The sequence below is a fragment of the Anthonomus grandis genome, chromosome 12 (genome assembly GCF_022605725.1).
Source record: "Anthonomus grandis grandis chromosome 12, icAntGran1.3, whole genome shotgun sequence".
NCBI classification, from domain to species: Eukaryota; Metazoa; Arthropoda; class Insecta; order Coleoptera; family Curculionidae; genus Anthonomus; species Anthonomus grandis.
In genome coordinates, this window is record NC_065557.1 from 24867446 (window position 1) to 24884385 (window position 16940).

The following is a 16940-nucleotide window of genomic DNA, read 5'->3' on the forward strand; positions in this document are numbered from 1 at the left end:
TCAGTCCTCCGAAAGTGGCAAAGGACAGAGCTTCACCACAGGTCGCTTTAAAGTCCCATTACTAGTGCGAACAGTAACAACTCTCACTATTCCATCTAAACCTGGATGTACCTCAGTTATGCGGCCCATTGACCAATGCAGAGGAGGGGCCAAATCATTGCGAATTAAAACTAAAGTTCCTGGTGAAAGATTACCACTGGATTTATGCCACTTAGCACGTTGGTGCAACGTATGCAAGTACTCACCAGACCAACGACGCCAAAAATCTTGGTGCATTTTTTGAAGCATTTGCCCACGATCCAATTGACGAACGGGAAGTGAGGTGACATCCAATTCAGGAGGAACACTCAGAGGTTCCAGGGTTAGGAAATGACTCGGGGTTAGAGCGGTCATATAATTGGGATCATTACTAAAGGGTGTAAGAGGTCGCGAGTTAAGAAAGGCTTCAATCTGAACCAATACAGTATTTAGCTCCTCATAGGTCAAACATTGCATACCAATGACTCTGGATAAATGAGTTTTTACAGATTTCACTCCGGCCTCCCACAATCCTCCAAAGTGGGGCGCAGAGGGGGGGTTAAAATGCCATGTTATACCTTCAGATGCGGCGGATTTTAACATAAAATTATTTAACTGCTTGGATGCACCAATAAAGTTGCTACCACAATCGCTGTACAAATGTTGGCAGCGACCTCGGCGAGCTACAAATCGTCTCAAAGCAGCTAAGAAAGCTTCCGTAGATAGACTGGATACCAATTCTAAATGCAAAGCTTTAGTCGCAAAGCAAACAAACAAACATAAATAGGCCTTACTGGTACGACAGCCGCGGTAACGAGACATCATGATATTGAATGGACCAGCATAATCAACGCCGGTATGAAGAAAAGGTTTTACCTGTGATACGCGGGATGCAGGCAAATCACCCATAGGAGGTTGAATTGACTGAGGCCTACATCTAAAACATCTAACACATTTACCAAGAATACGACGAATAACGGCTTTAGATGACAATATCCAAAATTGCTGTGTAATAAGAAACTGAACACTCTGCACACCAGCATGAAAATACTTTAAATGAAAAAAAGTAACTACAAGCCTTGTAAACTCGTGATTACTGGGTAGGAGAGCGGGATAGTTATTGTTAAAACTTAAAGAATGTTTTAATCTACTACCGACACGTAGTATCCCAGCACTATCTAGGAAAACATTCAATTTTCTAAACGCTTTCGAAGGTATTTTATTTCCTTGAATTAACATTATATCCGAGGAAAAGGTTTGCGACTGAACATGTCTAACCAAAAGCATTAATGCATTGTGGAGTTCTACCAAAGTAAGGTTACCCTCATATTTTTTGCGGGGCAATAAAATATTATGCTTATAGCGAAGAATATAGGCCATAGTGCGTTTCAGTTTGTCGAGCGACGAGAACCTTGAGATAAGATTATCCAGAAAACCCTTAGAAGAAAAAATTGAGAGACATGTTTTCTTTTCTTTAGGTAAATCATGTGAAGTTGAAGGAGTGTTTATGAAGGGGATCCAGTTGCAAGCTGAGCTAATTAAAAACTAGGACCCGCCCACCAAAGCGAACTATTACATAACTCCATAGGGAGCAAACCTCTAGAACCGAGGTCGGCTGGATTATTCTCAGATGAAACATGATGCCAACAAAATAAAGGTAATCTTTCTTGGATAAAAGAAACGCGGTTGCTAACAAAAGTACTCAAGAAAGTGCTATTGTAGAATCACTCCAGGCGTATATTTTATTGATAACAAAAGATGTTTTATAAATATCGTAAACATGTGTTAGCAAACGAGACAATAGCACGGCCGCACAAAGTTCTAGACGTGGTATAGAAAGTGTCTTTAGTGGTGCAACTTTTGATTTTGCACAACTAAAACGAGTGGTTGCCTGACCGTTAGGTAGTAAACTACAAAAATAAATAACGGCACAGTAACCCTTTTCGGAGCTATCACAGAAACAATGTAGTTCCAAAGTTTCAACAGGAGAATAAGGAAATAGTAGGCGAGGAATTTTGAGGTTGAAATATCTCTAACATATTGTTTCCAAAGATTAAGAATATCATTTGGAGGCGTTGCATCCCAATCCAACTTTAAATTCCACAAACGCTGAATTAAAAACTTGACGAGAAACGTTAAAGGTGAAAGAAAGCCCAGTGGGTCAAAAATTTTTGCCAAATTAGATAACAATAGGCGTTTAGTACAACCCCTATCCACAGAGTTAACGAAAAATTGAAACACGTCAGAGGAATGGTTCCAATAAAGACCTAAAACTTTTAGCGGACTTTCTGAATCAAAATTCAGAGAAATGTCCTCATTATACAAATAAGAAGGGGGTAAATCAGCTAGCAAGCGGGGATCATTGCTACACCACTTTCGAAGTTCGAACCCTCCTTTCTGCAGCATCAGTACTAAGTCTTTTTGAAGTTTTCTAGAATCTTCAATTGTTGATGAACCTCCAGTTAGATCATCAACATAGCATGAATTTAAAATAATTTGCGAGGCCTCAGGAAAATTATCCTTTTCCTCTTCAGTCAAAACAAACAATGACTTGATAGCCAAATAAGGCGCGCATGTTAGTCCATACGTTACCGTGAGCAGGCGGTAATCAGCTATAGGTTGATCTTTAGAAAAGCGCCAAACAATTCTCTGATATTCAGTGTGGGCAGGGTTAACGATAATTTGCCGAAACATTTGACGAATATCTGCTAGGAAAACAAATCGATGAATTCTAAAACCAAGAAGCAACGCAAAAATGTCAGCTTACAATTTGGGGCCAGACAGAAGATGATCATTAAGTGACATACCATCTAATGGTTTGGCAGAGGCATTGAATACGACACGAAGCTTAGTAGTGGGACTTGAATCCTTTAAAACACAGTGATGTGGAATATAGAACGATTTTTTTGGGATTAAATCTGAAGATACTATTTCCATATGGTTCTGATCTAAATATTCCTTTATAAAAGCAGCATAATCTGCAGAAAGCTTCGGATTTTGCTGTAACCTGCGTTCTAACGATAAGAAATTGCAAAGAGCTAATTCTCTACTTCCATAAAAAATAGGCTCATCACCTCGAAAGGGCAAGGAAACCACAAATCGGCCATCCCGATTGCGATACGTAGTTTTACGGAAAATATTTTCGCATTTTTCGTCCTCGGGGGATAAAACTTTGACATGTGGTACTTCTTCAACTTCCCAAAACTTCTGCAAAGTATCATTAACTGATGCCTGATAACAGAGAAGCGATTGTGCAGCGATAGGTGAAGAGTTGGAAACCGTTTTACCCATCAATATAAAACCAAAAACAGTGTTAAATCCCACTGGCTCATTATAGTCACCGGTAAGTCTACCCTCCAGTAAAATATAGGGAAACAATGGAGCACCTATTAATAGATCAATAGATCTAGGAGTATCATAGAAAGGGTCAGCCAAGGACGCGCTGCGTAAATGAGGCCAGTTTGTGGTAGAAATAGGATGACTAGGTAATAGCCCGCAAATTTTTGGAAGAACTGCAGCTTCCAAATCAAAATTGGGAGTGAATTTATTACAAGGTCGAATCTTGGTAAATACACTTCTTGCACAGTTTTGTACATGAGCTTCTCCAATACCTTGAACGGAGCAAGGCGTCTTATAGGAAGTAAGTCCAAGACGTTTAACACAATTTTGTGAGATAAAGTGAAGTTGCGAGCCAGAATCAAGCAATATTCTAATTCTAATTTTCTGAAATGTTCCTGACCCATCTAACATATCTATAAGAGCCGTAGAAAGCAGCACATTACTAGAATTATAATTGTTAAGGCTACTCGCTACCAGATGCGAAGAATTGGTAGACCTGGAGTCCGCCTGAGAGCTAGATGGTTGATCATTGTGGATGGAGCTGGTTGATGAGAGTGCGGGTGGTGTAGTACTGCTGCTACTACCAGAAAAATAATTTCTCTCAAAATGAAGTAAAGTATGATGTTTTTGTCTACATTTATGACAAACATGCGGCGATTTACATTCTTTGACAGAATGAATACTACTTAGGCAATTTAAACACATTTTCAGCGATTTTACAAGTTGGTATCTATTATTAGGAGTTTTTGTTAAAAAGATAGGACAACGATAAACAGAATGCGCTGTTTTACAAATAGCACAACTGCTAGATTTAGATTGCTCAGTGCCTAGAAGAGCAACCTTGGAATTTGAGAAGCGATCCTCTCTCTTAAGTGATTTTTTATCTTTTTCATGAAGGGCTGAGCAAACATTGTCGAGAGCGGCACAACGCTTATGTAGATAGGTTGTAAGCTGTTGAAATGATGGAGTAGTATGTGAATCATATTGCAATTCGAATTCAGTAGCAATAGAAACATGTAAGCGTTTAAGCAACATCTGAACCAAAATGAAATCCCATAAAGCTACAGGAAAGTTAAGATTTCCTAATGCAGCAAGATTATCAGAAAATGTATCCAAAAGTTGTCTTAACTCGGCAGGATTCTCAGTTGTGAGTTTGGTGGTATTTTCGATAGCTGCCCAGTGTGTGGCTGCAACTAAACGAGGGTTTTCATATCGCTTAACTAGCATTTCATAAGCGGTTGTGTAATTGACATCTGTCATCGGTAACTTCTGAATCAAGGTCAGAGGCTGACCACGTAAGAAATTCAAAAGATAATTAAATTTTTCTATGTTACGCAAAGTACTGTTATTATGAATCAAAGCATTAAACATATCTTTAAACGTGGCAAACTGTGTAATATTTCCAGAAAAGGATGGAATCTCTAATTTTGGCAGTGTTACATGGGACTGATTACTAGACGATGAAGACGAAATATTTGTAGTCAATGATTCTCCAAACAGCTTAAAATAAATCGATTTAATATACCAAAAATCTTTTTCAAATGAGCTTCGTACCGCGTCTTGTTCGGTGAATTGATCCTCATCATCTAGAATGCAACTAATGACAACGTTATGCTGCTTAAAAAACTCAGTTCTAATTGATTCCAAAATATCATAACTCAATTTAAAGATTATGTGTTGGGAAGTGTCTTCTTTAGCACTTCTCGATATATTAAGAATATCTGATAGACGATTAAATTCAGTTTGTCTAAGAACTTTGGCTCTTTTCAGTTTATCGGACATCCGAAACGAATGAATGAAATGAATTTAGAAGAAAATTTCAAGGCAAGAAACGGAGTCTCAAGACTGACTATAAAAAAACGAGAATGATGTTGCGTATACAGTACAAGCAACAATTAAAAAACTCCAATGAATGAACTTGTGACACCCTGTTAAAACTAATATAAAAATGAAACCTATTGGAAAAAAAGATGTGCACTGTTTACCTTTAGATATAATCCTGCAAAAGAATTCAACTTGAAGAACGACCTGTGTTGATTTAAACGATAATTCATAAATTCTTGTTAAGAAAATGCGATGAAATGTTTGCGATCGATATTTAAACTATCTGCAAACCAACTAAAGATGAAATGAATAATGCAATGTATTTTTGAAATTGAAAAAGAGAAGAAAATTGATCAACTAATTAATTGTACTTTTTAAGCCTATATGATTGAATTAACTGGGCGGTTTATTCTATAAAATTATAAGTTAATTTTCAAAAGGCCAAAGTGTGAATAGCAAAAAATGCGGTTCGAAGTGATCAAAAATAATGTTGATTAATTGCGCTAGGTTCAAATAAAAAAAATAAAATAAAATAAAAAAGTTAGTTAACTCACGATGAAAAAAAAGGTAATTTAGTGGACTGTAAACACTTAATGAAATTAACTAAAAAACTTGGAAAACGCTGTTGTGAGACCTTACCTTCTATTATCGATGGCCGAGATTTGCGAATTATCTACACTTTCACGCTAGCGATTTTTCGGTGTTGAGTCGCGACTCTAAACTGTTTGACCCTTAGAGCTCGAATGAATCGCGTACTGTTTAAGGCCTCAAAACGAGGAGTTGAAATTCAAGAAAAAAAATTATTTAAACAAATGAAATACTTCCTTAACAAGGTGAGTCAACCAAAGGCATTAAATTTAACTAAAGAAAAATACCGAGTGATAAAAGAACATGAATTAATATGAACTAAATAAACTAAATGAAAATTAAATGAAAACTTAACATAAAGTAATAGGGCTAGATGGTCATATTTTTTTTAAAAGGCATATCAGAACATAAGCGAAGCGGTTTAGTTATTGTATTTTCTTACCGTTGAATAACAATAGCTTGACAAACTTATCAATCAATTTTAATCAACCCTGAAATTATCTAAAAAAGTATTTAAAGTATTATATATAAAGTATCGAGTTAGGAAGGAGTTTTGAAAGAATTATTAACGAGAAATTTAAGTACATTTTGTTCATATTTTTAATTTAACTTTATTGATCTTGTAACAGATATAACTACCGAAACGTTGATTCAAATTAGGTATAAGTGACGTAATACCCAATAAAATAAGTAACTCAATATGAATTCGTCACAACAATACAGATTTTACCTATACCAAAGGATCTCTGTTTAGTTATCGTATTTTCTTAACAATAAAGTTGCAATAATCTAAAAAGAATCATTTATAATATAATTTGTAGTTTATTATATTAGGTATAAACTCTAATTACTAAAATTAATTTAAATTCGAATAATACGTAATAGTAATAAGGCCAAACAATTTTTGTTAAAACAAAATTTAAAAAAAAAATTTAAAAATTGTTTAGGACATCACAAGTAAACTCTAAAAATTAACTGAAAAAACCGGAACAATAGATAAATAGTTCGTCTATGTAATAAGTATGTCCAAAACGTGAAAAAAATCATTTCGATTATCCATTTTGACCTCTAAATACAAAATTTAAATTAAAAAGTAAAAATAAGTAACAATAATAATAATAAGTTAGTCACTCACTATTTTTTAAAACAATACAATAAAAAAATTATTTTTTTTTCTGGGTTAACCTCTCTTGATTTTGGTAAAGAAAAAAATTTTTTTCTTATCTTTTTTTACAAGAAATTGTCAGTTAATGACTTACATTAAAATATATCAATTTAAGTCATTTTTGAAAAAAATATGGTATCATCAGAAAAAACAAGTTTTCTTTTGTTATTTCTACATTTTGCTAATATCTTGGCTTTTATAGCTTCAATTCAATCCGTTGATGGGGTTCTTTTATTCAGTATTCTCCTCTTATGAATCGTTTTTATTTTTATTACAACTCCATCTTAAAATAAAAATGTAAAATAAAAAAAATTGACGTAAAAACCCGATTGTCTTAAATCAATTATTTAGACTCTTATGGGACTGAATGTTTTCTTTTTATATTGATGCAATCCTATAAATCTTGTAAAATTTTATCATTTAGTTTTTTTTTTTGTTTTTGAATGGCCTTTTAGCAGCAGAATTTCAAATTCGGAGCGTATTTTTAAAAAACATAATACTTTAAATAGGTAACAGTAATAAGGATCGACAGTCGTACTTTTTACACAATATATCAAAAAATATATATATTTAAGCATACAAACAAACAATGTATAAAAATAAACTCTACTAAAAAATACCAAGAACTCTCTAATGTGCTTGTAGTGCATTTAGCCCTCCGAATAGAAATTCCGACTGGTATATTATATACCAGTATATTAGTCTATAGCACATAAAAATAAAGATATAAGCTTGATAAATTTCCAGTCAGATTGCATGAGCTTTATTATGCTTAGTACAGGATCTTGGAGAGCCTATTAATACTCAAGATATCAAAATAGCAATAGTAAAATAGCTGACCCTCTTCGAGATTCGGCACAAGTATTGGCTTTTCAGTCAATTATAACATAAAGATCATCTTGGACCAGGCAGAAATACAAAGGAATTTTTATTTGGAGAAAATTTGGCTGACAAAATAAGAGCAGCCATATCCATAGAATCTATGAGTAAAAATTTAAAACCCTTTACTTTAAAGAGGTTTACCCAACATAATCCTCGAAAATAGAGAATTGGGGGCGCGAAGCTATCAGACGAAACGTAGCAACGTTGCCTGGTACCACTGGCAACATAAGCAGAATAAAAAAACTGGTTTAAATTCTTACCCCCCCTCATTCGCTTTACCAGGGAAGCGAAACAGACTGCTCGAGAGAACATCATCGGCGCTGATATTAGAGGACAACTTGGATGATTTACAACAGGCCTCAAACTGTGCAGAAAACTGGCGATGTATTACGAATAATCGTTTCGCCTTGCAATGTGTTAGAGGCTATAAAATAGGATTGTTAAAGGAAGTACCAATGAAACAGTTTCCGCTATAGATATACAGGGTGTCCCAGCGAAAACGAAACAGAGGTATTTTTGGTATGAACAAAAAAATTTTTTACAAAAATCTCGAACACGTCGATTTTATTTTCGAGGGGGACAACTTTTCCTTACCAAGGCACCCTCATACCAGTAACCCTCTTCGAGGGGGTGGGATCACCCCTAAAATCTTAAATAGAAAGAGGGGTCGTGTGATACCTTATTTTAAAGGTCTTTTAATTCTGAATATAACTGCCAAATTTGAAGTGGCTACACTTCACGACTACAGACGTGTATTTAAGGAGATTGATTAGGGAGTTATTAACTTAATTATAATATTAGGATTCATTTGAGGAGAATATTTAAAAGAGGATTGGGATCCTCTTTTTTATTTAATTTTTTCCATTTTTAAACTATACTCCACCAGACTTGCCTTTGTTTCCTCATCGCAATATGCGCAATCTAAATTTAATTTTGAAACCAAAATACTGCACTACAGTACTAAGTTAAAACTTTATGTATAACATGTTACAGTTTCGGATTGGTTATTAAAAAAATATATAATAAAAATAATAATGGTTAATGGGTTACAACATGCAATTTAGTTTACTCAAAAATTAAAACCTTTAAACATCTACATAGTAAAATGTCTTTGAAGTGGATGCAGCGAATAATTATCAAACGAACTTACCGGTGAAGTTTGATTTATTCTCGAAGTTATTTAATTATTCTCTGCATCCACTTCAAAGACAACAAACCCTCCCAACGTGTGATCGTGAAATGGGTGCATCACAAGGTGGCTCCTTTTTACGTCTTGTGCGTATTAAGTACCAGATCCGGACTACATAGTAAAATGTCTTTGAAGTGGATGCAGAGAATAATTTAGATCGAACTTCATAGGTAAGTTCGTTTGATCTATTAATTATATCCATAACCAAAAAGGAATCATTTGGGTTATCGTAAATAATCTTTACATACTATAAATTACGAGACAGTTTTACCACTAACCAAAACTCTTTATTTTTAGTCTCGACACGTGTTTCGCTTACGATGTTAGCATCTTCGGGAGAAGATTAAAATTGTTAGTCTTATAATCTAACTCGTTAATTCTCGTTAATGTCAAAAATTCAATTTAACCCAAGTTTTTATCTTAAAAAACGGTACTGTGTTTTTTTTTATTAATCAAATATTAATTATATTTTTTAACGTACATTGTATTTAAAAATTATAATTCAGATTTAAAACATATTCAGGTCAAAAATGACACGTGTTAAAAAATTGATACTCACTTAAAATTTTATCGGTAAAATGATCATAAACTAACACATTATGAAATGTCTAAAAATATATACCACACCTATTCGATGCATTATCACTAGTATCAAAAGGCCGCAAAAATTACATTTTTATTGTTCAAAAGTTGAGCCGAAAGTAAATAAAACAAAACATCAACAGTATATAATAAATAGCATAACAACAAGAACTTCAGTATAATATAAACGCGAAACCGCTTTTAGGATGAGCCAAGTCTGCACCATGTTAATTTTAACACTCACAGAAATTCAAAATTGTTTTAATTATTACCATATACAGACCTATATATTATGGCACGTATCTTAAGAAATGGTTGATTCTTCGCAACATTATTTGCACGTTTAAAAGGGGTGGTCCAATAGCGTCTCAACAAGAAATATAAATTTAAATATTTTTTATACAAATTTTGAAATGGCACATTTTTAGGCTCAAAAATACGAAACTTTGCTCTAAATTTAACCATTTTCGTATCTCTCATATTTACCGAGATCCCAATAGTGACCTAGGAATTTGTAACGCGCCGTATAATATACAGTGCTTTCATTTCAAAACAATCCACCCTTAATAACTTTCTTAAAAAAAAAAAAAAAACATGTCAAATTAAATATACAGGGGGACGTTTAATTATGCATTTACTGAAGTTCTGTCAATCACCTCCTCAGCTCCAGCTAACCTCACTTTAATATGTCAAATGGGAACCCCCATCGTGTGATACATCATAGTAAGGAGCTTAAAAATCTCTATTCAATGGTACCAAAAAAAAATTAAATCGGTAAATGTGTAAGCAAATAGTTAGCGAAAATGTCTAGAAATAATGAATATTTTATTTGCGCCAAACTTTGGTATGAAAAATCAGTTTTGGATAACATTGAAAACCTTAAGTCGGATATTGCGTCGCTAAAGCAAACTAATACGCTGTGCATGTCAACAAACCAGAACAGTATTTTACTGCACGGTATAAATGAAATACAAGACGACCTATATGCCTTTGTTATTAAAACAATTTCAACCAAGATTGGTGTTAAAATTACAAAGGCCGAAATAAATTTTGCTCATCGCATTGGACAGAAAAAAGCAAATTCCGAGAAGCCCAGGCCGGTGTTAGTATCGTTTTGCCATAGGTGGCTCCGGGACGACGTGTTTTTTAATAAAAAAAGGCTAAAAGGTCAACCTATTCTAATAACCGAAGTTCTAACTCCTGAGATGGGTAAAATTTTTAAAATCGCGAGAAATAAATATAAAAACTTGTGCTGTACTTCTAGGGGTAAAGTGTTTGTGATGGTAGAAAACCAAAAGTTTTGTGTCGACTCCGAAAAAAAGTTACAAGACCTTGTTAATGAGTGTGTGATTGCCGATTAAAACTAAAAATAAAGGTACGTTTAATGATTATGTACACTTTCAATATGATAGGTACTTTAATTTCAAAGGTGATTATTTTTATTGGTTTTGGTGGTCATAAAAAGCATTGCTTTGCAGTGATATTTTTATTTCTAATCACTTGATCGGTTTTTTTTTTGCTTGCGGGACCAAAGTGCTCTCTTATCATTATGGTAGAGCTATTCTGTCTTTACTTAAGTTCTTTAGGTCTATTATCGGGATTTATTAGGAATAGGCATGCGCTTAATATATATTTTTTATTTGTATTACATTTGGGGAGTGGTGGGCTTTCTATATGATTTTTAATGGGCGGAAACTTTGGCGAGTGCCATGTTTGTCGGTGGGGTGGTTTGGGGTATTTATTCTGTGATGGCGAATAATAGTACCATGCAAGATCAGCAGGTGCACACTGTGTTCAGTGTTAGTCACGAAAACATACGTTCTATAAAAACAGGCTTTGATGAATTTGTAAATTATGCCTCTGACTTTAATTTTGATATATTGGGGATTTCAGAAACATGGCTTACTCCTGAGGATGACACTTTATATTTTAATATTCCAGGATAAAATTTTTTAAGAAATGTTCGGAATTCTCGTGGAGGAGGTTTGGGCATTTACGTAAAAAAACATATAAAATTTTCGTTAGTCACATTTGAAGATGCCACAGATGACTTTGAGTATCTCAGTTTTAAATTTACGTTAAATAACAAAAATATACTCGTTATACAAGCCTCCTTCTACGAATACATCTGGGTTTCTTGATTTTTTTGAGGACATGTTAAGTGTCTCTGTACCATATTATGATAGTGTAATTCTTTTTGATGACTTTAATATAGACTTATTAAAACAAACAACAATTACTCAAAAATTGAAAAATACTTTAGAAACGTTTAATCTTTATCAGAAAATAATGGATCCAACTAGAATAAATATTTCCTCAAATACATCTACCCTTTTGGATCTAATAATAATTAGTGATAACCTTGAATACATGAATGCCAAATCTGTATACATGCCAGAGAGTGTAACTGATCATAACCTAACATATATAGAGCTAAATATTCCTAAATATCAAGCATATAAAAAAGTTATAAAATATTGTGACTATGCAAAAACTAATACCATAGCTTTTAAAAATGAGGCAGAACAACTCCCGTGGCATGATATATATTATACTTATAATATTAATGAAAAAATTGCAATACTAAAAAATAATATTACTTACTTAATTAATAAATATGCACCTTTTAAAACTACAATATTACAAGAGAAACCTTTTACTCCCTGGATCACGAGCAATATAAAATTTTTAATGCAAGAGTGCCTTACGTCACAAATATTTAAAACAGAAAACTCCTGGGAATTTAAATTACTACAGACAGCTTCGAAATTTCACTAAACATGCCATAAGTAGAGAGAAAACGGCATATTTCAAACAATTTTCCTTAAAAAAAGGTAAAGATTTTTGGAATGCCGCTAAAAAACTTAATTTTACAAAAACTAAAAACAATCCTTTACCAGAAACACTAAATAATGCAGTAGACCTAAACTCATTTTTTTCTAACTCCGTGGCTTTTACAAAATCAACCTCAAATGAAAAAATTGACTTCTACAAAAATAATAAACTAAATGTTAATCAGGAAGAGTTTTATATCAATTTAATTGATGAGGAAAAAACTGCGAATATTATAAAAAACATTGGAAGTAATGCAATAGGAGTTGATGAGATTTGTATTAAAGATTTAAATATATGTCTTCCTTATTATTTAGAGGCTTTAGTTAATATTATTAATAGTTGTATTTTGCAGAAAATTTATCCTAGTGAATGGAAACAAGCTATTCTTATTCCTTTACCTAAAATTTCCTCCCCTGAAGAATTTAATGACATAAGACCAATAAGCATTTTACCAGTTATATCAAAAATATTAGAACGTCACATTTATAATTAACTCTCTAAATATTTATATAATTTTAAAATAATTCCTGATTGTCAGTCGGGATTTCGAAAATCTTTTAGTACTACAACAAGTCTCATAAGCCTTATTAATGATATTAGAATTAAAGAAGACAAAAAACAGATAACTTGCTTAACCCTACTTGATTTTAGTAAAGCATTCGACACCATTGATCATAAATGACTATTAGCTAAATTACACTATTTTGGGTTGTCAACAAATGCCATTATATTTTTCCAAAAGTCAAATTATGAGTTCTCCAACTTCTTGCCTCTTACCATGGGTGTTCCACAAGGATCCATATTAGGACCGTTGCTGTTTTCTCTCTATGTAGCTGATATGGAAAAGTGTCTTCAAAATTCAAAACTCCAACAGTATGCTGACGATTCCCAGATATATATTGCTTTTAATACTCCAGGTCTGCATGAGGCGCAAAATAAAATAAATACTGATCTACAGAGCTTGGCCGTGTTTACTGAGAATCATAACTTAAAACTTAACGCATCAAATCATGTGTAATGTTTGTAACACATAACAAGAGTCAGCTGCAAAAGATTTCAAACAGATTTAAAGTAGTTGTTTATGGCGAGTCTGTTCCAGTTGTAACTGAAAAGCGTAATTTAGGTGTAGTTATTGATTTAAATCTTAACTTTATTTCCTATATTAAAGTCAAACTTCAAGCCGCCTACATCAGATTAAAGGGCCTTTATCAGTATAAGAAAATGTTGCCTTTAAAAATAAAATATTGGCTGGGTGATACACTAGTTCTTTCATTACTTGACTATGGGGATATTGTATACGGCGATTCTTTAACTAAATACTTATCGAACAAAATACAAAAACTTCAGAATAGTTGCATGAGATATTCATTTAATATTGCCTCTAGGAACCGCATAACTCCATATTTAAATTTTAATTTAATTCTGAATATGAGCAATAGAAGGAAAGTCCATATGTTTAATTTAATTTATAAAATAATGAAAACCGGACAGCCTGCAAATTTAAGAAATGTATTTTTTAATCAAGATATTCCTTATAATACAAGAAATCCCCATTTGCTTAGAATTCCTTTACATAGAACAGCAACCTTTAAAAAATCTTTTTTACACAGGGTGCGGTAAAACAAACAGTGCAGTTGCAATGGGTGACTAGATCCGCTGTGGTGGGGATGGGAACCTGGGAGTGGCCTCATTCAGTCCGGACACTTACCCCGTTTTCAGTCGTAGCAATGGTTTGGAGCGGAGAGCATAGCGGCTTCGTTATTCGCACGTTTTTTGAAAGCGGTCGTTCGTTCATCACCACTCAACGAGCCTTTCGACGGCACTTTAACATTCCACGTCGTGATCCCGTTCCGCAATGTTATGGCGAGTTGGATTCGTGCGTTGGAAGAAACTGGTTCAACGAAAAGGCCTAGGGGTATGGGAAGACCCAAACAAGTAAGAACTCCTGAAAATGTCGCTCTAGTAAGAGCAGCTGTCGAACAATCACCAACACGCTCTGCCCGGAAACATGCAACTGCATTAAACATGTCCGACCGCTCTGTAAGGAGGATTTTGCATAAAGATTTATTCTTCCATCCTTATAAGATTATGATAGTTCAAGAGTTGATGCCTCCAGACTTTGAAAACCGCGTGAATCGCGCCCAAGAAATGTTAGACCGTATTCCACCAAGGTCAACATTCTTCAGTAGTGATGAAGCCCACTTTTATCTGTCTGGGGCCGTAAACAAGCAAAATTTCCGCTATTGGTCGGCCAATAACCCACGACAAGTTCACGAGAGACCACTCCATTCCCCGAAATTGACTGTATGGTGTGCAATTTCCAAATTTGGGGTGATTGGACCGTACTTTTTTGAGGAGGATAGGCGTACAACAACCGTCACCGCTCGGCGTTATGTTTCGATGCTGGAACAATTTTTTGAGCCAGAATTGGAACGGTTGGCTGAACAGCAAGACCTTGGGGATATTTGGTTCCAGCAGGATGGGGCTACGGCCCACACAGCGCAGATATCAATGGCAAAATTGCGGCAGTTGTTCCCTGGGCACCTCGTCTCTCTGAGGGGCGACCTGGGGTGGCCGGCGAGATCACCGGATTTGAGCATTTGCGATTTCTTTCTATGGGGCTACCTCAAGGAAAAGGTTTTTAAACAACGTCCTCGCAATTTGGAAGAACTCAAGATCCGTATTAAAGAGGAAATCGCCGCCATTCCGATCGATATATTGTGTCAAAACGCAGCTGAAAACTTCAGAAATCGCCTACATCAATGCATCGCTTCTGGAGGACATCATCTTGCTGATGTGATCTTTAAAACTTAAGGGAAAAAATGGGGTGTAATATTGATTCAAGTAGAATAAATCACTTTTTCATAAGTTATGCCATTTTTTTTAATACCCCTTCAAAACTGCACTGATTGTTTTGCCGCACCCTGTATATGGGCATTCGGATGTGGAATGTACTACCTATTTACATAAAGGAATGTTCGCCTAACAAATTTATTATAAACTTACAAAAATATCTCTTAAACACGCAAATTATGGTAACCTAATGTGACCGTATTTTATAAAATGGTATTTTTGTTTTAATTAATGTTCTGCACACCTGATCTTGCTAATTGTAAATATTTACACTAAAATTGAATTCTCACTCGCCTGTTATCTACCCTCCGTGCTCGCCCCTATACCGTTCTCGCTCGTCTTTGGATTCTTTTGTTCTTTCTTTTTTTGTTTTTCTTTTTGCCCAGCTTCATAGCCACTCGCTAGTTCATTATAAAATGCACATATTGTCCCTTTTGATTTTAGTATGGACCTTGTTGTAAATACATAATATTAGGTTTTTTAGAAAATAGATTATTTAGAAACACGGGTTGTACAGCACATGTACAAGTAATCTATGTACTTGCATGTGTATCGTTTTTTTTTATAAAAATCGCGTTGCACTCCGATTACCAAACGAATTGTTGTAATTTTAAATTATTTGTATATTCATGGAATTTTGTTTTGTATATTCTGTAATAATGTTTAATAATTTTGAATGGTAATAAAAGTATTTTTTTTTTTTAGTATGTTGAATGTATTTTGTACATACTCAATTTTGGAGCTTGACCAAGTAACTTCACTTAAACTATAACATTACAATACATTTCGGTACGACGTTGCATAATTTTTTTGAAAGATGATACTTTTTTAACTTTTTTAACACTGAACTGATAATTTTTTATCATGCCATTTACCATTTACCCTAAATTTTAATATTGGGTTATTAGTACAGTCAATCTGTAATTAAAAAAGGCCAGAACTTTTAAAAACTATCCAAGTCGCTAATGTTTTGAGGGTCGATTGTATTCCCGAAGAAAAGCTTAAGTCCTGGGAATTGAGAGTAAACCCCCCCCCCCCCCTTTTTTTTTGGGAAACTCAAAAAGTTTTTCAAATCGAGTTTGCGGCTAAACAGTGAGTCATGCAGAAAAACTTATTGAACATAAAATGTAGAGCTTTTTATGCTCTACAATTCATCTTATGGGCCCAAAGCTGTAGAATCAAAATTCGAAAAGTTAGAGGGCGCCAAAGTCACCAAAAATGACTTTTTTCATTTTTTCACTGAGAAACAATTTTTTTTTTACCATCGCAAGGATTGCAAAAATGTAGAGGACAAAAATACCTACAAAATGCATGTCTTACTTTTTTTTTTTCGATTTACCGTTTTTGAGATATAATGCATTTAATACCGAAATGTTTACTTTCGTGTATTATAATATATATGTATATATATGTAGCCTGCCTCAGATGTTTGGCGAAAGCTGTTTTTCGTCGCCTAACGTTTGCGCATCATGAAATTAAAGTAGAACCTGAACAAAATTTCTTTTACCCTTCTTGACAAATTGAAAAAAGCCATGCAGATGGCGCTGTAAGTCCACGAAAATGAAATTTGCATAGATTAAATGTTCTTGCACAAAATTAATAATTGAAGTGATAATTGCATAGTACATGTTGATAGCATTACTTTTGCAAAATTCCATTCCCCAC

At 34.1% G+C, this 16940-nt stretch overlaps 2 protein-coding genes across 2 annotated transcripts; both read right to left on the bottom strand.

Annotated features, from left to right (window-relative positions):
• Window positions 1-1398, bottom strand: LOC126742830 (uncharacterized). Its single transcript, XM_050449634.1, has one exon. The coding sequence runs from the start codon at window positions 1396-1398 to the stop codon at window positions 1-3; it is 1398 nt and encodes a 465-aa protein (XP_050305591.1).
• A 1383-nt stretch (window positions 1399-2781) lies between these two features.
• Window positions 2782-5139, bottom strand: LOC126742831 (uncharacterized). The gene has a single exon (XM_050449635.1). The coding sequence runs from the start codon at window positions 5137-5139 to the stop codon at window positions 2782-2784; it is 2358 nt and encodes a 785-aa protein (XP_050305592.1).
• Window positions 5140-16940: the final 11801 nt, after the last annotated feature.